Here is a 24452-nt window from a genome sequence, read left to right on the forward strand (position 1 = left end):
ACCGCTAGGCTACCTGTTCCTCCTCTAACCGCTACGCTACCTGATCCTCCTCTAACCGCTAGGCTACCTGTCCCTGGCCTAGCCTCTAGGCTACCCCGGTCCTCCTCTAACCGCTAGGCTACCTGTTCCTGGCCTAACCGCTAGGCTACCTGTTCCTCCTCTAACCGCTACGCTACCTGTTCCTCCTCTAACCGCTAGGCTACCTGTTCCTGGCCTAGCCTCTAGGCTACCTGTTCCTCCTCTAACCGCTAGGCTACCTGTTCCTGGCCTAGCCTCTAGGCTACCTGTTCCTCCTCTAACCGCTAGGCTACCTGTTCCTCCTCTAACCGCTACGCTACCTGTTCCTCCTCTAACCGCTAGGCTACCTGTTCCTGGCCTAGCCTCTAGGCTACCTGTTCCTCCTCTAACCGCTAGGCTACCTGTTCCTCCTCTAACCGCTAGGCGACCTGTTCCTGGCCTAGCCTCTAGGCTACCTGTTCCTCCTCTAACCGCTAGGCTACCTGTTCCTCCTCTAACCGCTAGGCTACCTGTTCCTGGCCTAGCCTCTAGACTACCTGTTACTCCTCTAACTGCTAGGCTACCTGTTCCTGGCCTAGCCTCTAGGCTACCTGTTCCTTCTCTAACCGCTAGGCTACCTGTTCCTCCTCTAGCCTCTAGGCTACCTGTTCCTCCTCTAACCGCTAGGCTACCTGTTCCTCCTCTAACCGCTACGCTACCTGTTCCTGGCCTAGCCTCTAGGCTACCTGTTCCTGGCCTAGCCTCTAGGCTACCTGTTCCTCCTCTAACCGCTAGGCTACCTGTTCCTGGCCTAGCCTCTAGGCTACCTGTTCCTCCTCTAACCGCTAGGCTACCTGTTCCTGGCCTAGCCTCTAGGCTACCTGTTCCTCCTCTAACCGCTAGGCTACCTGTTCCTCCTCTAACCGCTAGGCTACCTGTTCCTGGCCTAGCCTCTAGGCTACCTGTTCCTCCTCTAACCGCTAGGCTACCTGTTCCTCCTCTAACCGCTACGCTACCTGTTCCTGGCCTAGCCTCTAGGCTACCTGTTCCTGGCCTAGCCTCTAGGCTACCTGTTCCTCCTCTAACCGCTAGGCTACCTGTTCCTCCTCTAACCGCTACGCTACCTGATCCTCCTCTAACCGCTACGCTACCTGTTCCTGGCCTAGCCTCTAGGCTACCCGTTCCTCCTCTAACCGCTAGGCTACCTGTTCCTGGCCTAACCGCTAGGCTACCTGTTCCTCCCCTAACCGCTAGGCTACCTGTTCCTTCTCTAACCACTAGGCTACCTGTTCCTCCTCTAACCGCTAGGCTACCTGTTCCTCCTCTAACCGCTAGGCTACCTGTTCCTGGCCTAGCCTCTAGGCTACCTGTTCCTCCTCTAACCGCTAGGCTACCTGTTCCTCCTCTAACCGCTACGCTACCTGTTCCTGGCCTAGCCTCTAGGCTACCTGTTCCTGGCCTAGCCTCTAGGCTACCTGTTCCTCCTCTAACCGCTAGGCTACCTGTTCCTCCTCTAACCGCTACGCTACCTGATCCTCCTCTAACCGCTACGCTACCTGTTCCTGGCCTAGCCTCTAGGCTACCCGTTCCTCCTCTAACCGCTAGGCTACCTGTTCCTGGCCTAACCGCTAGGCTACCTGTTCCTCTTCTAACCGCTAGGCTACCTGTTCCTCCCCTAACCGCTAGGCTACCTGTTCCTCCTCTAACCACTAGGCTACCTGTTCCTCCTCTAACCGCTAGGCTACCTGTTCCCCCTCTAACCGCTAGGCTACCTGTTCCTCCTCTAACCGCTAGGCTACCTGTTCCTCCTCTAACCGCTAGGCTACCTGTTCCTCCTCTAACCGCTAGGCTACCTGTTCCTCCTCTAACGGCTAGACTACATGTTCCTCCTCTAACCGCTAGGCTACCTGTTCCTGGCCTAACCGCTAGGCTACCTTTTCCTCCTCTAACCGCTAGGCTACCTGTTCCTCCTCTAACCGCTAGGCTACCTGTTCCTCCTCTAACCGCTAGGCTACCTGTTCCTCCTCTAACCGCTATGCTACCTGATCCTCCTCTAACCGCTACGCTACCTGTTCCTGGCCTAGCCTCTAGGCTACCCGTTCCTCCTCTAACCGCTAGGCTACCTGTTCCTGGCCTAACCGCTAGGCTACCTGTTCCTCTTCTAACCGCTAGGCTACCTGTTCCTCCCCTAACCGCTAGGCTACCTGTTCCTCCTCTAACCACTAGGCTACCTGTTCCTCCTCTAACCGCTAGGCTACCTGTTCCCCCTCTAACCGCTAGGCTACCTGTTCCTCCTCTAACCGCTAGGCTACCTGTTCCTCCTCTAACCGCTAGGCTACCTGTTCCTCCTCTAACCGCTAGGCTACCTGTTCCTCCTCTAACGGCTAGACTACATGTTCCTCCTCTAACCGCTAGGCTACCTGTTCCTGGCCTAACCGCTAGGCTACCTTTTCCTCCTCTAACCGCTAGGCTACCTGTTCCTCCTCTAACCGCTAGGCTACCTGTTCCTCCTCTAACCGCTAGGCTACCTGTTCCTCCTCTAACCGCTAGGCTACCTGTTCCTCCTCTAACCGCTAGGCTACCTGTTCCTCCTCTAACCGCTAGGCTACCTGTTCCTGGCCTAACCGCTAGGCTACCTGTTCCTCTTCTAACCGCTAGGCTACCTGTTCCTCCTCTAACCGCTAGGCTACCTGTTCCTCCTCTAACCGCTAGGCTACCTGTTCCTCCTCTAACCGCTAGGCTACCTGTTCCTCCTCTAACCGCTAGGCTACCTGTTCCTCCTCCAACCGCTAGGCTACCTGTCCCTCCTCGAACCGCTAGGCTACCTGTTCCTTCTCTAACCGCTAGGCTACCTGTTCCTCCTCCATCTTCTGTTTCTTCATGGAGCCCGTCTTCAGCCCGCTGCGGCGCAGGGTCCCGTCCAGGAAGCTGGTCCGCCTCCGCTCCAGGGTGTGGCCCCCTGGCCCCGTCCCGCCGGCCGCGCCCACCTATACAAAATAATACACTTGTATTAGTCCACCAAAGCAAAACAGTACACCTTTTTTTGTCCATTTGTTACAGTGAACACCGGAAATGTGGAACTTCTTCAGTTGTCAACCTCCCCAAATAGCACTCAGACACAGACACGCAATGCACACACACTCGCACACAAAGGGTCAAGCCGCAGAGCAGCACCCCCTGGATGGAGCGTTATCTACCTTGGTGAAGTGCAGGATACGTGCGCGGAGCCTGCCTACAGGGTAGACGGTGTCCAGAGACCAGCTGACCCGGGCCTTGTCTCCGTGGAGGAACTGGAGCCTGAGAGCGGCCAGGTGCTGCAGCGTGTCTTCTGGGGCCGGGAGGTGACCGCTGGTCAGAGACTCATGAGCCTGGAGGAGACATGTATATTACAACATTACATTTATATTAACATTCAATTATATTTACATAACGTTACATTTATATTATCAATAAAATACATTAATATATTACATTGACATTATCATTAAAATACATTTACATAACATTATTTATATGAACATTAAAATGCATTTACTTTTAGATCCAGGTATTCTGGCGCTGTAGGGTAGCGCCCGAAGTACCTCTTCTTATCAACTATATGTAACATTTTATTCTATATTTCTCTATCCAGGTGTTGACACTGTATTTCTCTATCCAAGTGCTGTCTAATAGTCGCAAAATGGCAGACCAGGAAGTAACTGACCTGTTCGAACATGAAAGCGAACTCCACCCCTTCCTTGGGCATGCTCTCTACATCCAGGAAACAGTAGAGTTTGAAGTAGAGCTTCCACTGTCCCTCCTCCTCTACTTCCTCACTGCCTGACAGCCTGGAAATTAGTCAATCAAGAAAAAACAACAACAACCAATTAATCAGCCAATCAATCAACCAATCAATCAATGTCAAACATTTTTCTCAGCAAATGTACAGTAATAACCTCAAGAAGTGTGTGGGTCAGAGATGAGAGTTACAGTATTTAATCATGTATGTGTCATGCTGATATCTCTCTGTGGGTAGTTATGATATCTTTGAGCTGTCTTGCTAACACCACAACAGCATGACAATGACCATAGGAGTTGGCAAGAAACACATATAAGGCTCTCCCTAGCCCTCCCTTTGACAAATATGACCATAACTCTATCTTCCCGATTCCTGCTTACAAGCAAAAACTCAAACAGGAAGTACCAGTGATGTGCTCAATATGGAAGTGGTCTGATGACACGGATGCTAAGCTACAGGACTGTTTCCCTGGCACAGACTGGAATATGAGGCGTATACCACATCAGTAACCAGCTTCATTAATTATTTAGAGTCTAAGACATTGGGGGGGGTGCTAACCTGACATATTGGTTTAATATGGTCATACTATGAATCATTTAGCTATTTGATTTGTAATTTTAGGACCCCTTAAGGTATAAAAATAATAATTGTTTTTGGTCTTTACTACGATAGCCCTTAGAAACGCATTGAATAACAAATTCATAAATGGCAAAAAAGGTCTATTCTCTGTGCATCTCTCTCTCTCCAGTTGAACTCTCACCTCTCAAACTTGGCGAGTACGTCAGCCACGATGACTCTGCTCTCCACAGCCCGGTCCGTAGTGTTGTTGTGTTGAAACAGGGAAAACATGTTTCTACTGTCCTCCATGGCCAGGCCTCGGATCAACTTCTCCACCACCTGGGGACAGGCAGGACAGAGGGACATTAACACATCCGACTAAACCTAACCACCTGGGGACAGAGGGACATTAACACATCCGACTAAACCTCACCACCTGGGGACAGGCAGGACGGAGGGACATTAACACATCTGACTAAACCTCACCACCTGGGGACAGGCAGGACAGAGGGACATTAACACATCTGACTAAACCTCACCACCTGGGGACAGGCAGGAAGGAGGGACATTAACACATCTGACTAAACCTCACCACCTGGGGACAGGCAGGACGGAGGGACATTAATCCATCTGACTAAACCTCACCACCTGGGGGCGGAGGGACATTAACACATCTGACTAAACCTCACCACCTGGGGACAGCAAAGCACTGTATATACTGTATTTTTACAGCTACTACTCCTTGTGGAAAACATACTTTTTATAGTATAATCCACAGAACTGGACATAGGACAGAACAGCGTAGTTTAGATGTGGACATGTCAGAGCAACGCAGCATTAGTTACCTCTCCAGCAGTGGTGTGTGAGTTGATGGAGATCTTGCAGGATCCTCCTCCGTGGCAGTAGACCGTAGTAGTCATTTCCTGCCTGGTCAGTAAGGCTACGATCTCCTCCTGAGACGGTACATAGTCCCTGACCTTGGTCCTCTTCAGAGACTCACCTATGAAATGGGCAAACATGTCCACCTCTGTTCCAGGAAACTGCTCCTTCACCCTGGAGAAGAACAGACAGAGGGTCACTGAGGTGTAGAGGAGGAGCAAATCAACGTTACTGATGTCATACTGTCCAGTTTACCCATCCATACAAATCAATCACAGAAAATACGGCTATTTATACTACAACCTATAGGAAGGGAACACATTCTGCTTCCTACAAGCTATAGGGAGAGAACACATTCTGCTGACTAGGAGCTATAGGAAGGGAACACATTCTGCTGACTAGAAGCTAATGGGAGGGAACACATTCTGCTGACTAGGAGCTATAGGAAGGGAACACATTCTGCTGACTAGAAGCTAATGGGAGGGAACACATTCTGCTGACTAGGAGCTATAGGAAGGGAACACATTCTGCTGACTAGGAGCTATAGGAAGGGAACACATTCTGCTGACTAGAAGCTATAGGAAGGGAACACATTCTGCTGACTAGAAGCTAATGGGAGGGAACACATTCTGCTGACTAGGAGCTATAGGAAGGGAACACATTCTGCTGACTAGGAGCTATAGGAAGGGAACACATTCTGCTGACTAGAAGCTATAGGGAGGGAACACATTCTGCTGACTAGAAGCTATAGGAAGGGAACACATTCTGCTGACTAGAAGCTATAGGAAGGGAACACATTCTGCTGACTAGAAGCTATAGGGAGGGAACACATTCTGCTGACGAGGAGCTATAGGAAGGGAACACATTCTGCTGACTAGGAGCTATAGGAAGGGAACACATTCTGCTTCCTACAAGCTATAGGAAGGAACACATTCTGCTGACTAGAAGCTATAGGGAGGGAACACATTCTGCTGACTAGGAGCTATAGGGAGGGAACACATTCTGCTTCCTACAAGCTATAGGAAGGGAACACATTCTGCTTCCTACAAGCTATAGGAAGGGAACACATTCTGCTGACTAGAAGCTATAGGGAGGGAACACATTCCGCTGACTAGAAGCTATAGGGAGGGAACACATTCTGCTGACTAGAAGCTATAAGAAGGGAACACATTCTGCTGACTAGAAGCTATAAGAAGGGAACACATTCTGCTGACTAGAAGCTATAGGGAGGGAACACATTCTGCTGACTAGAAGCTATAGGGAGGGAACACATTCTGCATGCGGCTCAGCATCTTTCTAAGGACTCAGGAAAGGAGCGTGACTGAAGGAGGGGTGGTGGGAAGGGAAGGGGAAGTGGGAAGGGGAAGGGAAAGGGAAGGAAAAGGGAAGGAAAGGGAAAAGGGAGGGGAAAGGAAAGGGAAGAGAAGGGCAAGGGAAGGAAAAGGGAAGGGCATGGGAAGGGAAGGGAAGGGAGAGGGAAGGGAAAGGGAAGGGAGAGGGAAGGAAAGGGAAGGGAAGGGAAAGGGGAAGGGGAAGGGAAGGGAAAGGAAGGAAAGGGAAGGGAAGGGAAGGGAAGGGGAAGGGGAAGGAAGGGAAAGGGAAGGGAAAGGAAGGAAGGGAAAGGAAGGGAAAGGAAGGGAAGGGAAGGAAGGGAAAGGGTAGGGAAAGGAAGGGAAAGGGGAAGGAAAGGGAAGGGAAAGGAAGGGAAAGGGAAGGGAAGGGGAAAGGAAGGGAAAGGAAGGGAAAGGAAAGGGAAGGAAAGGAAGGGAAAGGGGAAGGGAAGGGGAAGGAAGAGAAGGGAAGGTAAGGGAAGGGAAAGGGAAGGGGAAGGAAGAGAAGGGAAGGTAAGGGAAGGGAAGGGAAAGGGAAGGGAGAGGAAGGAAGGGAAGGGAAAGGGAAGGGAAGGGAAAGGAAAGGGGAAGGGAAAGGGAAGGGAAGGAAGGAAGGAAAGGAAGGGAAGGGAAGGGAAAGGAAGGGAAGGGAAAGGGCAGGGAAGGGAAAGGAAAGGGAAAGGGAAAGGGGAAGGGAAAGGGAAAGGGAAGGGAAAGGGGAAGGGAAAGGGGAAGGGGAAGGGAAAGGGAAGGGAAAGGGACGGGGACATGAAAGGGAAAGGAATTTGAAAGGGAAAGGGAAGGAAAGGGAAAGGGAAAGGGAAGGGAAAGGGGAGGGAAAGGAAGGGAAGGGAACACATTCTGCTGACTAGAAGCTATAGGAAGGGAACACATTCTGCTGACTAGAAGCTATAGGAAGGGAACACATTCTGCTGACTAGAAGCTATAGGAAGGGAACACATTCTGCTTCCTACAAGCTATAGGAAGGGAACACATTCTGCTTCCTACAAGCTATAGGAAGGGAACACATTCTGCTGACTAGAAGCTATAGGGAGGGAACACATTCTGCTGACGAGGAGCTATAGGAAGGGAACACATTCTGCTGACTAGGAGCTATAGGAAGGTAACACATTCTGCTTCCTACAAGCTATAGGAAGGAACACATTCTGCTGACTAGAAGCTATAGGGAGGGAACACATTCTGCTGACTAGGAGCTATAGGGAGGAACACATTCTGCTTCCTACAAGCTATAGGAAGGAACACATTCTGCTTCCTACAAGCTATAGGAAGGAACACATTCTGCTGACTAGAAGCTATAGGAAGGGAACACATTCTGCTGACTAGAAGCTATAGGGAGGGAACAAATTCTGCTGACTAGAAGCTATAAGAAGGGAACACATTCTGCTGACTAGAAGCTATAAGAAAGGAACACATTCTGCTGACTAGAAGCTATAGGGAGGGAACACATTCTGCTGACTAGAAGCTATAGGGAGGGAACACATTCTGCTGACTAGGAGCTATAGGAAGGGAACACATTTTACTTCCTACAAGCTATAGGGAGGGAACACATTCTGCTGACTAGGAGCTACAGGAAGGGAACACATTCTGCTGACTAGAAGCTATAAGAAGGGAACACATTCTGCTGACTAGAAGCTATAAGAAGGGAACACATTCTGCTGACTAGAAGCTATAGGGAGGGAACACATTCTGCTGACTAGAAGCTATAGGGAGGGAACACATTCTGCATGCGGCTCAGCATCTTTCTAAGGACTCAGGAAAGGAGCGTGACTGAAGGAGGGGTGGTGGGAAGGGAAGGGGCAGTGGGAAGGGAAAGGGAAGGAAAAGGGAAGGAAAGGGAAAGGGAGGGGAAAGGAAAGGGAAGAGAAGGGCAAGGGAAGGAAAAGGGAAGGGCATGGGAAGGGAAGGGAAGGGAGAGGGAAGGGAAAGGGAAGGAGAGGGAAGGGAAAGGGAAGGAAGGAAAGGGGAAGGGGAAGGGAAGGAAAGGAAGGAAAGGGAAGGGAAGGGAAGGGAAGGGAAGGGAAAGGGAAGGGAAAGGAAGGAAGGGAAAGGAAGGAAAGGAAGGGAAGGGAAGGGAAGGAAAGGGAAGGGAAGGAAAGGGAAAGGGTAGGGAAAGGAAGGGAAAGGAAGGAAAGGGAAGGGAAAGGAAGGGAAAGGGAAGGGAAGGAAGGAAGCGAAGGGAAAGGAAGGGAAAGGGAAAGGGGAGGGAAAGGAAGGGAAAGGGGAAGGGAAGGGGAAGGAAGAGAAGGGAAGGGAAGGAAAGGAAGGAAAGGAAGGGGAAGGAAGAGAAGGGAAGGTAAGGAAAGGAAGGAAAGGAAGGAAGGAAGGGAAAGGAAGGGAAGGAAGGAAAGGAAAGGAAGGGAAGGAAAGGAAGGGAAGGGAAAGGGAAAGGGGAAGGGAAGGGAAAGGGAAGGGAAGGGAAAGGAAGGGAAGGAAGGGAAAGGAAGGGAAGGGAAAGGGCAGGGAAGGAAAGGAAAGGAAAGGAAAGGGAAGGAAAGGGGAAGGAAAGGAAGGAAAGGAAGGAAAGGGAAGGAAAGGACGGGACATGAAAGGGGAAGGAATTTGAAAGGAAAGGAAAGGGAAAGGAAGGGAAAGGGGAGGGAAAGGAAGGGAAGGGAACACATTCTGCTGACTAGAAGCTATAGGAAGGAACACATTCTGCTGACTAGAAGCTATAGGAAGGAACACATTCTGCTGACTAGAAGCTATAGGAAGGAACACATTCTGCTTCCTACAAGCTATAGGAAGGAACAAATTCTGCTTCCTACAAGCTATAGGAAGGAACACATTCTGCTGACTAGAAGCTATAGGGAGGGAACACATTCTGCTGACGAGGAGCTATAGGAAGGAACACATTCTGCTGACTAGGAGCTATAAGAAGGTAACACATTCTGCTTCCTACAAGCTATAGGAAGGAACACATTCTGCTGACTAGAAGCTATAGGGAGGGAACACATTCTGCTGACTAGGAGCTATAGGGAGGGAACACATTCTGCTTCCTACAAGCTATAGGAAGGGAACACATTCTGCTTCCTACAAGCTATAGGAAGGGAACACATTCTGCTGACTAGAAGCTATAGGGAGGGAACACATTCCGCTGACTAGAAGCTATAGGGAGGGAACACATTCTGCTGACTAGAAGCTATAGGAAGGGAACACATTCTGCTGACTAGAAGCTATAGGAAGGGAACACATTCTGCTGACTAGAAGCTATAGGGAGGGAACAAATTCTGCTGACTAGAAGCTATAAGAAGGGAACACATTCTGCTGACTAGAAGCTATAAGAAAGGAACACATTCTGCTGACTAGAAGCTATAGGGAGGGAACACATTCTGCTGACTAGAAGCTATAGGGAGGGAACACATTCTGCTGACTAGAAGCTATGGGGAGGGAACACATTCTGCTTACTAGGAGCTATAGGGAGGGAACACATTCTGCATGCGGCTCAGCATCTTTCTAAGGACTCAGGAAAGGAGCGTGACTGAAGGAGGGGTGGTGGGAAGGGAAGGGGGAAGGGGAAGGGAAAGGGAAGGGAAGGGAAGGAAGGAAGGGAAGGGAAGGGAAGGAAAGGGAAAGGAAAGGGAGGGGAAAGGAAAGGGAAGGGAAGGGAAAGGAAGGGAAAGGGAAGGGCAAGGAAGGAGAGGGAAGGAAAGGGAAGGGAGAGGGAAGGGAAAGGAAGGGAAAGGGAAGGGGAAGGGAAAGGAAGGGAAGGGAAGGGAAAGGAAGGAAGGGAAAGGGAAGGGAAGGGGAAGGGAAGCGAAGGAAAGGGAAGGAAAGGAAGGGGAAGGGAAGGAAAGGGAAGGAAAGGGAAGGGAAGGAAGGGAAAGGGAAGGGAAAGGAAGGAAAGGAAAGGAAGGAAAGGAAGGAAGGGAAAGGGAGGGGAAAGGGAAAGGAAGGAAAGGAAGGGAAAGGGGTAGGGAAGGGAAGGAAAGGAAGGAAAGGAAGGAAGGGAAAGGGAAGGAAGGGGAAGGAAGGGAAGGGAAGGAAGGGAAGGAAGGGAAGGAAGGAAGGAAGGAAGGAAGGGAAGGGAAGGGAAAGGGAAGGGAAAGGAAGGGAAGGGAAAGGAAGGGAAAGGAAGGGAAGGGAAGGGAAGGGAAAGGAAAGGAAGGAAGGAAAAGGGAAAGGAAGGAAAGGAAGGAAAGGGGAAGGGAAAGGAAGGAAAGGAAGGAAGGGAAAGGAAGGGAAAGGAAGGAAGGGGAAGGGAAGCAAAGGGAAAGGAAGGAAAGGAAGGGAAAGGAAGGAAAGGGAAGGAAGGGAAAGGAAGGGAAAGGAAGGGAAGGAAAGGGCAGGGAAAGGAAAGGGAAAGGAAGGGAAAGGGTAAGGGAAGGGAAAGGAAAGGAAAGGAAAGGAAGGGGAAGGGAAGGAAAGGGTAAGGGAAGGGAAAGGAAAGGAAAGGAAGGGGAAGGAAAGGGGAAGGGAAAGGAGGGAAGGGAAGGAAAGGGTAAGGGAAGGAAAGGAAAGGGAAAGGAAGGGGGAAGGGAAAGGGGAAGGGAAAGGAGGGAAGGGAAGGGAAGGGAAGGAAAGGGAAAGGGGAAGGAAAGGGGAAGGAAAGGGGGAAGGGAAGCGAAGGGAAAGGAAGGGAAAGGAAGGGAAAGGGAAGGGAAGGGAAAGGGAAGGGAAAGGAAGGGAAGGGAAAGGGCAGGGAAAGGGAAAGGGAAAGGAAAGGAAAGGGAAGGGGAAGGAAAGGGGAAAGGAATTTGAAAGGGAAGGGAAGGAAGGGAAGGAAGGAAAGGAAAGGGAAAGGGAAGGGGAAAGGGAAGGAAAGGAAGGGAAGGGAACACATTCTGCTGACTAGAAGCTATAGGGAGGGAACACATTCTGCTGACTAGAAGCTATGGGGAGGGAACACATTCTGCATGCGGCTCAGCATCTTTCTAAGGACTCAGGAAAGGAGCGTGACTGAAGGAGGGGTGGTGGGAAGGGAAGGGGAAGGGGAAGGGGAAGGAAAGGGAAGGAAAGGGAAGGGAAAGGGAAGGAAAGGGAAAGGAGGGGAAAGGGAAAGGAAAGGAAGGGAAGGAAGGGAAGGAAAGGAAGGGAAAGGGAAGGGAAGGGAAGGGAAGGGAAGGAAGGAAGGGAAGGAAGGGAAGGGAAGGAAGGGAAGGGAAGGAAGGAAGGGAAGGAAGGAAGGAAGGAAGGGAAGGAAGGGGAAGGAAGGAAGGAAGGGAAAGGAAGGAAGGAAGGGAAGGGAAATGGAAGGAAAGGAAGGAAGGAAGGGAAAGGAAGGGAAAGGAAGGGAAAGGAGGGAAGGGAAAGGGAAGGAAAGGGAAGGGAAAGGAAGGTAAGGGAGGGAAAGGGAAGGGAAGGAAAGGAAGGGAAGGAAGGGAAGGAAGGAAGGGGAAGGGGGAGGGGAAGGGAAGGGAAAGGAAAGGAAGGAAAGGAAGGAAGGGAAGGAAAGGAAGGGAAGGTAAAGGAGGGAAAGGGAAAGGAAGGAAGGGAAAGGAAGGGTAAGGAAGGGAAGGGAAGGGAAAGGAAGGAAAGGGAAGGGAAAGGGAGGGAAGGAAAGGAAGGGAAAGGAAGGAAAGGAAGGTAAGGGAAAGGAGGGAAAGGGAAGGGAAAGGAAGGAAAAGGGAGGGAAAGGGAAGGGAAGGAAAGGAAGGGAAGGGGAAGGGAAGGGGAAGGGGAGGGGAAGGAAAGGGAAAGGAAAGGGAAGGTAAAGGAGGGAAGGGAAGGAAAAGGAAAGGGGAAGGAAAGGAAAGGAAAGGAAAGGGAAGGGGAAGGAATTTGAAAGGGAAGGGAAGGGAAGGAAAGGGAAAGGAAAGGAAGGGGAAAGGGAAGGGAAAGGAAAGGGAAAGGAATTTGAAAGGGAAAGGGAAGGAAAGGGAAAGGGAAGGAAAGGGAAAGGGGAGGGAAAGGAAGGGAAGGGAACACATTCTGCTGACTAGAAGCTATAGGGAGGGAACACATTCTGCTGACTAGAAGCTATAGGGAGGGAACACATTCTGCATGCGGCTCAGCATCTTTCTAAGGACTCAGGAAAGGAGCGTGACTGAAGGAGGGGTGGTGGGAAGGGAAGGGGAAGTGGGAAGGGAAAGGGAAAGGGAAGGGAAAGGGGAGGGAAGGGAAGGAAAGGGAAAGGGAGGGAAAGGAAAGGAAGGAAGGGAAGGGAAGGGAAAGGAAGGGAAAGGAAGGGAAAGGGAAGGGAAGGGAAGGAAGGGAAGGGAAGGAAGGGAAGGGAAGGGAAGGGAAGGGGAAGGAAGGGAAGGAAGGAAAGGGAAGGGAAAGGAAGGGAAGGGAAATGGAAGGAAAGGAAGGGAAGGGAAGGAAAGGAAGGAAAGGGAAGGGAAAGGGAGGGAAGGGAAAGGGAAGGGAAAGGGAAGGGAAAGGAAGGTAAGGGAAAGGAGGGAAAGGGCAGGGAAAGGAAGGAAAGGGAAGGGAAGGAAGGGAAGGAAAGGAAGGGAAAGGAAGGGAAAGGGAAGGGAAGGGAAGGGAAGGGAAGGGAAAGGGAAGGGAAAGGGAAAGGAGGGAAAGGGGGGGAAGGAAAGGAAGGGAAAGGGAAGGAAAGGAAGGAAGGGAAGGAAAGGGGGAAAGGGAAGGAAAGGAAGGGAAAGGGAAGGGGTAGGGAAGGAAAGGAAGGAAAGGGCAGGGAAAGGGAAAGGGAAGGGAAAGGAGGGGAAAGGGAAGGGAAGGAAAGGGAAGGGGAAGGGGGGGGAGGGGAGGGAAAGGAAAGGAAAGGAAGGGAAGGAAAGGAAGGGAAAGGAAGGCAAGGGAAAGGGAGGGACGGAAGGAAGGAAAGTGAAGGGAAAGGAGGGAAGGGAAGGGAAAGGAGGGAAAGGGAAGGAAAGGAAGGAAAGGGAAGGGGTAGGGAAGGGAAAGGGTGGGGAAGGGAAAGGGCAGGGAAAGGGAAGGGAAAGGGAAGGAAAGGGAAGGGAAGGAAAGGAAGGGAAGGAAAGGGAAGGGGAAGGGCGGGGGGGGGAGGGAAAGGAAAGGAAAGGAAGGAAGGGAAAGGAAGGAAAGGAAGGCAAGGGAAAGGGAGGGACGGAAGGGAAAGGAAGGGAAAGGAAGGGAAAGGGGAAGGAAGGGGAAGGAAGGGAAAGGAAAGGGGAAGGGAAAGGAAAGGGAAGGGAGGGGAAGGGAAGTGAAGGGAAAGGGAAGGGAAGGGAAAGGAAGGGAAAGGGGAAGGGAAAGGAAGGAAAGGAAAGGGAAGGATAGGGAAGGGGAAGGGAAGGAAGGGAAGGAAAGGAAGGGAATGGAAAAGGAAAGGGAAGGGAAAGGAAGTGAAAGGGAAGGGGAAGGGAAGGGGAAGGGGAAGGGGGAGGGAAAGGGAAGGAAAGGGAAGGGAAAGGGAAGGGGAAACGAAGGAAGGGGAAGGGAAAGGAAGGGAAGGGGAATGAAGGAAGGAAAGGGAAGGGAAAGGAAGGGAAAGGAAGGGAAAGGGAAGGGAAGGAAAGGGAAGGAAAGGGCAGGGAAGGGAAGGAAAGGGAAGGGGAAGGGCGGGGGAGGGGAGGGAAAGGAGGGAAAGGAAGGAAGGGAAAGGAAGGGAAAGGAAGGGAAGGGAAATGGAAGGAAGGAAAGGAAGGGAAAGGAAGGGAAATGGAAGGGAAGGGGAAGGAAAGGAAAGGAAGGAAAGGAAAGGAAGGAAAGGAAGGAAGGGAAGGAAAGGGAAGGGGAAGGGAAGCGAAGGAAGGGAAGGAAGGGAAAGGGAAGGGAAAGGAAAGGGAAGGGAAAGGAAAGGGAAGGAAAGGGAAGGGGAAGGAAGGGAAAGGGAAGGGGAGGGAAGCCCAGGAAGGGAAGGAAGGGAAAGGAAGGAAGGAAAGGAAGGAAGGAAAGGGAAGGAAGGGAAGGGAAAGGGAAAGGAAGGGAAGGGAAAGGGGAAGGGAAGGGGAAGGAAGGAAGGGAAAGGGAAGGAAAGGAAGGGAAAGGAAGGAAAGGTAGGGAAGGGAAGGAAAGGAAGGGAAGGAAGGGAAAGGGCAGGGAAAGGAAGGGAAAGGAAGGAAGGAAGGGAAGGGAAAGGAAGGAAGGGAAAGGGGAAGGAAAGGGGAAGGAAGGGAAAGGAAAGGGGAAGGAAAGGGGAAGGGAAAGGGAAGGAAAGGGAAAGGAAGGAAAGGGGAGGGAAAGGAAGGGAAAGGAAGGAAAGGAAGGAAGGGAAGGGAAAGGGGGGTAAGGGAAGGGAAAGGAAGGAAAGGGAAGGGGTAGGGAAGGGGCAGGGAAAGGAAAGGGAAGGAAAGGGAGGGGAAAGGGAAGGAAGGAAAGGGAAGGGGAAGGGCGGGGGAGGGGAGGGAAAGGAAAGGGCAAGGAAGGGAAGGGAAAGGAAGGAAAGGAAGGCAAGGGAAAGGAGGGACGGAAGGGAAAGGGAAGGAAAGCGGAGGGGAAGGAAGGGAAGGGAAGGGAAAGGAGGGAAAGGGAAGGGAAAGGAAGGGAAAGGGAAGGGGTAGGGAAGGGAAAGGGAAGGGAAAGGGCAGGGAAAGGAAAGGAAAGGAAGGGAAAGGGAAGGAAAGGGAAGGGAAGGGAAAGGAAGGGGAAGGGCGGGGAGGGAGGGAAAGGAAAGGGAAAGGAAGGAAGGAAAGGAAGGAAAGGAAGGCAAGGGAAAGGAGGGACGGAAGGAAAGGAAGGGAAAGGAAGGGGAAGGGGAAGGGAAGGGGAAGGAAGGGGAAGGGAAGGGGAAGGAAAGGGAAGGGAAAGGAAGGGAGAGGGGAAGGGAAAGGAAGGAAAGGGAAGGAGGGGAAGGGAAGGGAAAGGGAAGGGGGGAAAGGAAGGGAAAGGGAAGGGAAAGGGAAGGGAAGGGAAAGGAACGGGAAAGGGAAGGGAAAGGAAGGGAAAGGGAAGGGGTAGGGAAGGAAAGGAAAGGAATGGAAAGGGTAGGGAAAGGAAAGGGAAGGGGAGGGAAGGGCAGGGAAAGGGAAGGGAAGGAAGGGAAAGGGGAAAGGAAGGGAAAGGGAAGGGAAAGGAAGGGAAAGGGAAGGGAAGGAAGGAAAGGAAGGGAAGGGAAAGGGGAAGGAAAGGGGAAGGAAGGAAAGGAAAGGGGAAGGGAAGGGGAAGGAAAGGGAAGCGAAGGGAAAGGGAAGGGAAAGGAAGGGAAAGGGAAGGGAAGGGAAAGGAAGGGAAAGGGGAAGGAAAGGGGAAGGAAGGGAAGGAAAGGGGAAGGGAAGGGGAAGGAAAGGGCAGCGAAGGGAAAGGGAAGGAAAGGAAGGAAAGGGGAAGGAAAGGGAAAGGAGGGGAAAGGGAAGGAAGGGAAAGGAAAGGGTAGGGAAAGGAAAGGGCAGGGAAGGGAAGGGAAAGGGAAGGGGGGGAGAGGAGGGAAAGGGGAGGGAAAAGGAAGGGAAAGGAAGGGAAAGGAAGGGAAGGGAAGGAAATGAAGGGAAGGAAGGAAGGGAAGGAGGGAAGGGGAAGGAAGGGAAAGGGAAGGAAATGGAAGGGGAAGGGAAGGGAAAGGGAAGGGAAGGGAAGGGAAGGGAAAGGAAGGGAAGGGAAAGGAAGGGAAAGGGAAGGAAAGGGAAGGGAAAGGGAAGGAAGGAAAGGAAGGAAGGGGAAGGGAAGGAAGGAAGGAAAGGAAAGGAAAGGAAGGGAAAGGAAGGAAAGGTAGGGAAGGGAAGGGAAGGGAAAGGGAAGGAAGGGAAGGAAAGGGAAGGAAAGGAAGGGAAAGGGAAGGGAGGGAAGGGAAAGGAAGGAAGGAAAGGGGAAGGAAGGGAAAGGAAAGGGGAAGGAAAGGAAAGGGAAGGGAAAGGAAAGGAAAGGAAGGGAAGGGAAAGGAAGGGAAGGGAAGGAAAGGTAAGGGAAAGGGAAAGGGAAGGGAAAGGAAGGGAAGGGAAGGGAAGGAAGGGAAAGGGAGGGAAAGGGAAGGGAAAGGAAGGGAAAGGAAGGGGTAGGGAAGGGAAAGGGAAGGGAAAGGGCAGGAAAGGGAAAGGGAAGGGAAAGGGAAGGAAGGAAAGGGAAGGGGAAGGGCGGGGGAGGGAGGGAAAGGAAAGGGAAAGGAAGGGAAGGGAAAGGAAGGGAAAGGAAGGCAAGGGAAAGGGAGGGACGGAAGGGAAAGGAAGGAAATGAAGGGAAAGGAGGGGAAGGAAGGGAAGGGGAAGGGAAGGAAAGGGAAGGGAAGGGAAGGGAAAGGAAAGGAAAGGGAAGGAAAGGGAAGGGGAAGGGAAGGAAAGGGAAGGAAAGGGAAGGAAAGGAAAGGGAAAGGAAGGGAAGGAAAGGGAAGGAGGGGAAGGAAGGGAAAGGGAAGGAAAGGAAGGGAAGGGAAAGGAGGGAAAGGAAGGGAAAGGAAGGAAAGGGAAGGGGTAGGGAAGGGAAAGGGAAGGGAAATGAAGGAAAGGAGGGGAAGGAAGGAAGGGGAAGGAAGGAAGGGAAAGGGAAAGGGAAGGGAAGGAAAGGAAAGGAAAGGGAAAGGGAAAGGAAAGGGAAGGGAAGGGAAGGAAGGAAAGGGAGGGGAGGGGAAGGGAAGGAAAAGGAAGGGAAAGGAAGGAAGGAAAGGAGGGAAAGGGAAGGGGAAGGAAGGGAAAGGAAGGGGTAGGGAAGGAAAGGGAAGGAAAGGAAAGGAAGGGAAAGGGTAGGGAAAGGAAAGGAAGGGGAAGGAAGGGCAGGAAAGGGCAGGGAAGGAAGGAAAGGAAGGGGATGGGAAGGGAAGGGAAAGGAAAGGAAGGGGAAGGGAAGAGAAGGAAGGGAAGGGAAAGGAAGGGAAGGGAAAGGGAAGGAAAGGGGAAGGAAGGGAAAGGAAAGGGGAAGGAAAGGAAAGGAAGGAAGGGGAAGGGAAACGGAAGGAAGGAAAGGAAGGGAAAGGAAGGGAAAGGAAGGAAAGGAAAGGAAGGAAAGGGAAGTGAAAGGAAGGGGAAGGGAAGGAAGGAAGGAAAGGGAAAGGGAAGGGAAAGGAAAGGGAAAGGGAAGGGAAAGGAAGGAAGGGAAGGGAAGGAAGGGAAGGAAGGAAGGGAAGGTAAAGGAAGGAAAGGGAAAGGAAGGGAAGGAAAGGAAGGAAGGGAAGGGAAAGGAAGGGAAGGGGAATGAAGGAAGGAAAGGGAAGGGAAAGGAAGGAAAGGAAGGAAAGGAAGGAAGGGAAAGGGAAGGAAAGGGCAGGGAAGGAAGGGAAAGGAAGGGGAAGGGGGGGGGAGGGGAGGGAAAGGAGGGAAAGGAAGGGAAGGGAAAGGAAGGGAAAGGAAGGAAGGGAAAATGGAAGGAAGGAAGGAAAGGAAGGAAAGGAAGGAAGGAAATGGAAGGGAAGGGGAAGGAAAGGGAAGGGAAAGGGAAGGGAAAGGGAAGGGGGGAAGGGAAGGGAAGGAAGGAAAGGAAGGGGAAGGGAAGGGAAGGGAAAGGAAGGAAGGAAAGGAAGGGAAGGAAAGGAAGGAAAGGAAAGGAAGGGAAGGAAAGGGAAGGGAAGGGGAAGGAAGGAAGGAAAGGAAGGAAAGGAAGGGAAAGGAAGGGAAAGGTAGGGAAGGGAAGGAAAGGAAGGGAAGGGAAGGGAAAGGGAAGGGAAAGGAAGGGAAAGGGAAGGGAAGGGAAGGGAAGGGAAGGAAGGGAAGGGAAGGGAAGGAAGGGAAGGGGAGGGAAAGGAAGGAAGGAAAGGAAAGGAAAGGGAAAGGGGAAGGAAGGAAAGGAAAGGGAAGGAAAGGAAAGGGGAAGGGAAGGGGAAGGGAAAGGAAAGGAAGGAAAGGGGAGGGGGAAGGAAAGGAAGGAAAGGGAAGGAAAGGAAGGGAAGGGAAGGAAAGGGGGGAAAGGGAAGGGAAAGGAAGGGAAAGGGAAGGAAGGAAAGGAAAGGGTAGGGAAAGGAAAGGGCAGGGAAGGGAAGGGAAAGGGAAGGGGAAGGGCGGGGGAGGGGAGGGAAAGGGGAGGGAAAGGAAGGGAAAGGAAGGGAAAGGAAGGGAAGGAAAGGAAATGGAAGGAAGGGGAAGGGAAGGAAGGGAAGGAAGGAAGGAAAGGGAAGGGGTAGGGAAGGGAAAGGGAAGGGAAAGGGAAAGGAAGGGAAAGGGTAGGGAAAGGAAAGGAAGGGGAAGGAAGGGCAGGGAAAGGGCAGGGAAGGAAGGGAAAGGGGAAGGGGATGGGAAGGGAAGGAAAGGAAAGGGAAGGGGAAGGAAGGAAGGAAGGAAAGGAAGAGAAGGAAGGGAAAGGAAGGAAGGAAAGGGAAGGGAAAGGGGAAGGAAGGGAAAGGAAAGGAAGGGAAAGGAAAGGGGGAAGGAAGGAAGGGAACGGAAGAAGGAAAGGGAAGGGAAAGGAAGGGAAAGGAAGGAAAGGAAAGGAAGGGAAAGGAAGTGAAAGGAAAGGAAGGGAAGGGGAAGGAAAGGAAGGAAGGGGAAGGAAAGGGAAGGAAAGGGAAGGAAGGGGAAGGGGAAGGGAAGGGAAGGTAAAGGGAAGGGAAAGGAAAGGAAGGAAGGAAAGGGGAAGGAAGCCGAAGGAAAGGAAGGAAAGGAATGAAGGGAAGGGAAAGGAAGGGAAAGGAAGGGAAAGGAAGGGAAAGGGAAGGAAGGAAAGGAAGGAAAGGGCAGGGAAGGGAAGGGAAAGGGAAGGGGAAGGGAAGGGGGAGGGGAGGGAAAGGGGAGGGAAAGGAAGGGAAGGAAAGGAAAGGAAGGGAAGGAAATGGAAGGAAGGAAAGGAAGGGAAAGGAAGGGAAGGGAAATGGAAGGAAGGGGAAGGAAAGGGAAGGGAAAGGGAAGGAAAGGGAAGGGGAAGGAAGGAAGGAAAGGGAAGGAGAAGGGAAGCTGAAGGGAAGGGAAGGGAAAGGAAGGAAGGGAAAGGAAGGAAGGAAAGGGAAAGGAAGGAAGGAAAGGGGAAGGAAGGAAGGAAGGGAAGGAAAGGGAAGGGAAAGGAAGGGAAAGGAAGGAAAGGTAGGGAAGGGAAGGAAAGGGAAAGGAAGGAAGGGAAAGGAAGGAAAGGAAGGAAAGGAAGGAAGGGAAGGAAGGGAAAGGAAGGGAAGGAAAGGAAAGGGGAAGGAAGGAAAGGAAAGGGGAAGGGAAAGGAAGGGGAAGGGGAAGGAAAGGAAAGGGAAGGAAAGGGAAGGAAAGGGAAGGAAAGGAAGGAAGGGAAGGGAAAGGGGGGAAAGGGAAGGGTAAGGAAGGGAAAGGGAAGGGGTAGGGAAGGGAAAGGGAAGGGAAAGGGCAGGGAAAGGAAAGGGAAGGAAAGGAGGGGAAAGGGAAGGGAAGGAAAGGAAGGGGAAGGGCGGGGGAGGGAGGGAAAGGAAAGGGAAAGGAAGGGAAGGAAAGGAAGGGAAAGGAAGGCAAGGAAAGGGAGGGACGGAAGGGAAGGAAAGGAAGGGAAAGGGAAGGGAAGGAAGGGAAGGAAGGAAAGGGAGGGAAAGGGAAGGGAAAGGAAGGGAAAGGGAAGGGGTAGGGAAGGAAAGGGAAGGAAAGGGCAGGGAAAGGAAAGGAAGGAAAGGGAAGGAAAGGAAGGAAGGAAAGGGAAGGGGAAGGGCGGGGGAGGGGAGGGAAAGGAAAGGGAAAGGAAGGGAAGGAAAGGAAGGAAAGGAAGGCAAGGGAAAGGGAGGGACGGAAGGAAAGGGAAGGAAAGGAAGGAAAGGGGAAGGAAGGGGAAGGAAGGGAAAGGAAAGGGGAAGGGAAAGGAAGGGGAGGGAAGGGAAGTGAAGGGAAAGGGAAGGAAAGGAAGGGAAAGGGGAAGGGAAAGGAAGGGAAAGGAAAGGGGAAGGGATAGGGAAGGGGAAGGGAAGGGAAGGGAAGCGAAAGGGAAGGAATGGAAAAGGAAAGGAAGGAAAGGGAAGTGAAAAGGAAGGGGAAGGGAAGGGGAAGGGGAAGGAAAGGGAAGGGAAAGGAAGGAAGGAAAGGGAAAGGGAAGGAAGGAAGGTAAAGGAAGGAAAGGGAAAGGGAAGGGAAGGGAAAGGGGAAGGGAAGGAAGGAAAGGAAGGAAGGGGAATGAAGGAAGGAAAGGGAAGGGAAAGGAAGGGAAAGGAAGGAAAGGGAAGGGAAGGAAAGGGAAGGGAAAGGGCAGGGAAGGAAGGAAAGGAAGGGGAAGGGCGGGGGGGGAGGGAAAGGAGGGAAAGGAAGGAAGGGAAAGGAAGGAAAGGAAGGAAGGAAATGGAAGGAAGGGAAAGGAAGGAAAGGAAGGAAATGGAAGGAAGGGGAAGGGGAAGGGGAAGGGAAAGGGAAGGAAAGGGAAGGAAGGGAAAGGAAGGAAGGGAAGGGAAAGGAAGGGAAGGGAAAGGGAAGGGGAAGGGCTAGGAGGGGAGGGAAAGGAAAGGGAAAGGAAGGGAAGGGAAAGGAAGGGAAAGGAAGGCAAGGGAAAGGGAGGGACGGAAGGGAAGGAAAGGAAGGGAAAGCGGAGGGGAAGGAAGGAAGGGAAGGAAAGGAGGGAAAGGAAGGGAAAGGAAGGGAAAGGGAAGGGGTAGGGAAGGAAAGGGCAGGGAAAGGGCAGGGAAAGGGAAAGGGAAGGAAAGGGAAGGGAAGGGAAAGGGAAGGGGAAGGGCGGGGGAGGGGAGGGAAAGGAAAGGAAAGGAAGGAAGGAAAGGAAGGGAAAGGAAGGCAAGGGAAAGGAGGGACGGAAGGAAAGGAAGGGAAAGGAAGGGGAAGGGGAAGGGGAAGGAAGGGAAGGAAGGGGAAGGGAAGGGGAAGGGAAAGGGAGGGGAAAGGGGAAGGAAAGGGAAAGGAAGGAAAGGGAAGGGGAGGGAAGGGAAGGAAAGGGAAGGAAAGGAAGGGAAGGGAAGGGAAAGGAGGGAAAGGAAGGAAAGGAAGGGAAAGGGAAGGGGTAGGGAAGGGAAAGGGAAGGGAAAGGGAAAGGAAGGGAAAGGGCAGGGAAAGGAAAGGGAAGGAAAGGGAAGGGAAAGGGAAGGGAAGGGAAAGGGAAGGGGAAGGGCGGGGGGGAGGGAAAGGAAAGGGTAAGGAAGGGAAGGGAAAGGAAGGAAAGGAAGGCAAGGCAAGGAAAGGAGGGACGGGAAGGGAAAGGGAAGGGAAAGGAAGGGAAAGGGGAAGGGAAGGAAGGGAAGGGAAGGGAAAGGGAAAGGAAAGGAAGGGGAAGGAAAGGAAGGGAAGGGGAAGGAAAGGGAAGGGAAAGGGAAGGAAGGGAAAGGGAAGGGGAGGGAAAGGAAGGGAAAGGGAGGGAAAGGGAAGGGAAAGGAAGGGAAGGGAAAGGGAGGGAAAGGGAAGGGAAAGGAAGGGAAAGGAAGGGGTAGGGAAGGAAAGGAAAGGAATGGAAAGGGGAAGGGAAAGGAAGGAAGGGAAGGAAAGGGGAAGGAAGGGGAAGGGAAAGGGCAGCGAAGGAAAGGGAAGGGAAAGGAAGGGAAAGGGGAAGGAAAGGAAAGGAGGGGAAAGGGAAAGGGAAGGGTGAGGGAAAGGGAAAGGGAAGGGAAAGGAAGGGAAAGGGAAAGGGAAGGAAAGGGAAGGAAAGGGAAAGGGAAGGGAAAGGAAAGGAAGGGAAAGGAAAGGAAGGAAAGGAAGGAAAGGGAAGGGAAGGGAAGGGAAAGGAAAGGAAGGGAAAGGGGAAGGAAAGGGGAAGGAAGGGAAAGGAAAGGGGAAGGAAGGAAGGGAAAGGGAAGCGAAGGGAAAGGAAGGGAAAGGAAGGGAAAGGGAAGGGAAGGGAAGGGAAGGAAAGGAAGGGAAAGGGAAGGAAAGGGGAAGGAAGGGAAGGAAAGGGGAAGGAAGGGGAAGGGAAAGGGCAGCGAAGGAAAGGGAAGGGAAAGGAAGGAAAAGGGAAGGGAAAGGGAAAGGAGGGGAAAGGAAAGGGAGGGAAGGAAGGGAAAGGGAAGGAAAGGGAAGGGTAGGAAGTGAAAGGAAAGGAAGGGAAAGGTGAGGGAAAGGGGTAGGGAAAGGAAAGGGAAGGAAAGGAAGGAAGGGAAGGGAAAGGAAGGTAAAGGAAGGGAAAGGGGAGGGAAAGGGAAGGGGAAAGGAAGGGGGAAGGAAGGGAAAGGAAGGGAAAGGGAAGGGAAAGGGAAAGGAAGGAAAGGGGAAGGGAAGGAAAGGGAAGGGTGAGGGAAAGGGAAAGGGAAGGGAAAGGGAAGGAAGGAAGGGGAAGGGGAGGGAAAGGGAAGGGGAAGGGAAAGGGAAGGAAAGGGAAAGGAAAGGAAGGGAAAGGGGAAGGGTGAGGGAAAGGGAAAGGAAGGGAAAGGGAAGGAAAGGAAAGGAAGGGAAAGGAAGGGAAAGGGAAAGGGAAGGGAAAGGGAAAGGAAGGGAAAGGAAAGGGAAGGGAAAGGGAAGGGAAAGGGAAAGGGAAGGGAAAGGGAAAGGAAGGGAAAGGGGAAGGAAGGAAAGGGAAGGGTGAGGGAAAGGAAAGGGAAGGGAAAGGAAGGGTGAGGGAAAGGGAAAGGGAAGGAAAGGAAGGGAAGGGGAAGGGGAAGGGGGGAAAGGAAGGGAAAGGGAAGGAAAGGAAAGGAAGGAAAGGGGAAGGAAGGGAAAGGAAGGGTGAGGGAAAGGAAAGGAAGGAAAGGAAGGAAGGGGAAGGGGAAGGGGAGGGAAAAGGAAGGGAAGGAAGGAAGGGAAAGGAAAGGAAAGGGAAAGGAAAGGGAAGGGGAGGGGGAAGGAAGGGAAAGGGAGGGGAAAGGGAAGGGAAGGGAAAGGGAAGGGTGAGGGAAAGGGAAAGGGGAAGGGGGATACCTAGTCAGTTGACAAACTATATATAGAGAGTTGAGAAAAATATTTACACCGACAGAAAGCTGAAACCCTCCTCTCTTCAACAAGGACAAGGGGACGAAGCTTCCAAAGCTGTTTTCCCCGCAAATGCATTTTGAAGGTAAAAGTACCTTTTGAGGTGGAACTTGAGGTAACGCAGGATGCCCCGGCTGGGCAGGAAGGTACAGCTCATACAGGTGAGGAGGTGCCAGTGGGCACGATTGGCCGAGCTGTTGGGCTGTGGCACATGATTGGTCTGCTTGATGAGCTGACAGTAGACCTCGTCTCGGAGCAGGCGCAGGTCGTGGCAGGTCTGGAGGATGCCCTGGATGATCGGGACCGGATCAGACACAGCCTCCATCTCCTGTAGAGAGTTGAAGATCTTCACTGCCTCATCCTGCAGGCTGGCATAGCCCTTCTCCTTTTGGACTGGGGGTGGGGAGGGGGGAGGGAGAGAGAGAGAGAGAGAGAGAGAGAGAGAGAGAGAGAGAGAGAGAGAGAGAGTGAGAGTGAGAGTGAGAAAGGGAGAGTTATGGTGGTCACTGCTTTATGCATTTCATTCCTAGCAAAATGGTTAATACAACTGTTGTCAAATACATGAGACCCTTTGCTCCACAAGGAGTTAAAAGAAGTAAATCAAGTCCTTGCAGTATAAAATATAAACTAGCTGTAATAAGTCCCTCCAGGGTCTTATAGGTGAACAACTCACGGTGGATGTTGACCTCCCCGTAAGGCAGAGGCAGCAGGGGGGAGTGGAGGGGGTGCTGGGTATATCTGAGGATAGGGTTCCTCCAGTACGTCTGTTCTACAGCCTCCACGTTCATACTGCTCTCCTGGGGGGAAAGGTCAGGGGTTAAAGGTCAGAGGTCAGAGGAATGTCTCAAGTTCCTTCATCATCACTAGCATCTCCTGAGCCTGGTCCCTCTCTATGTAGACAACAATATAACAATGGCAGATTGAGATCACAAACAGATCTGACATAAAATGACCACATCTCAGTATGCAGGCTGGTGATTGGCTGTACCTTGATGTCCCTGATGAGTTGCTGTGTGGGTGTCTCTATGGGAACCTTGCTGTCGACAGCCCCCTGTATGGCCGACGCCCAGCGCATAGCCTCGTTCAGTAGTTTGGTGTAGAGGTGGTACGAGTGTTTACGGCCGTGGACGATAATGTTCCAGTAACCTGGGGGTGGAGACAGGAAGGAAGGAAGTTTAAGAACGTAGAAAAGTCTGGGGCTGCATCACAAAACAAATGGCCCCCTATTTCCTAGCTCACTATTTTGACACATACTGAGTGACTCAAGGAGCATTAAAGTAATGTATATATATATATATATGATATGGTAGACAGACACATTCTTGCTGGAATGCGTTAGCCTGGTCCCGGATGTGTTTGTGTTGTCTTGACAACATTGAACACTTCCTA

General features: G+C 52.0%; 1 protein-coding gene across 1 annotated transcript in view; it reads right to left on the reverse strand.

Annotated features, from left to right (window-relative positions):
• LOC112238528 (unconventional myosin-X-like) overlaps positions 1-24452 on the reverse strand; it is a 227522-nt gene that overhangs the window by 10840 nt on the left and 192230 nt on the right. The window contains exons 30-37 of the mRNA XM_042320069.1: positions 24052-24209; positions 23737-23860; positions 23159-23456; positions 5179-5386; positions 4536-4672; positions 3701-3824; positions 3195-3365; positions 2850-2984 (exon numbers count right to left, since the gene is read on the reverse strand). Coding sequence (XP_042176003.1) covers positions 2850-2984; positions 3195-3365; positions 3701-3824; positions 4536-4672; positions 5179-5386; positions 23159-23456; positions 23737-23860; positions 24052-24209 — 1355 coding nt within the window. The remainder of the gene's footprint in view (positions 1-2849; positions 2985-3194; positions 3366-3700; positions 3825-4535; positions 4673-5178; positions 5387-23158; positions 23457-23736; positions 23861-24051; positions 24210-24452) is intronic.

Source organism: Oncorhynchus tshawytscha, linkage group LG03, assembly GCF_018296145.1.
Source record: "Oncorhynchus tshawytscha isolate Ot180627B linkage group LG03, Otsh_v2.0, whole genome shotgun sequence".
NCBI classification, from domain to species: domain Eukaryota; kingdom Metazoa; phylum Chordata; class Actinopteri; order Salmoniformes; family Salmonidae; genus Oncorhynchus; species Oncorhynchus tshawytscha.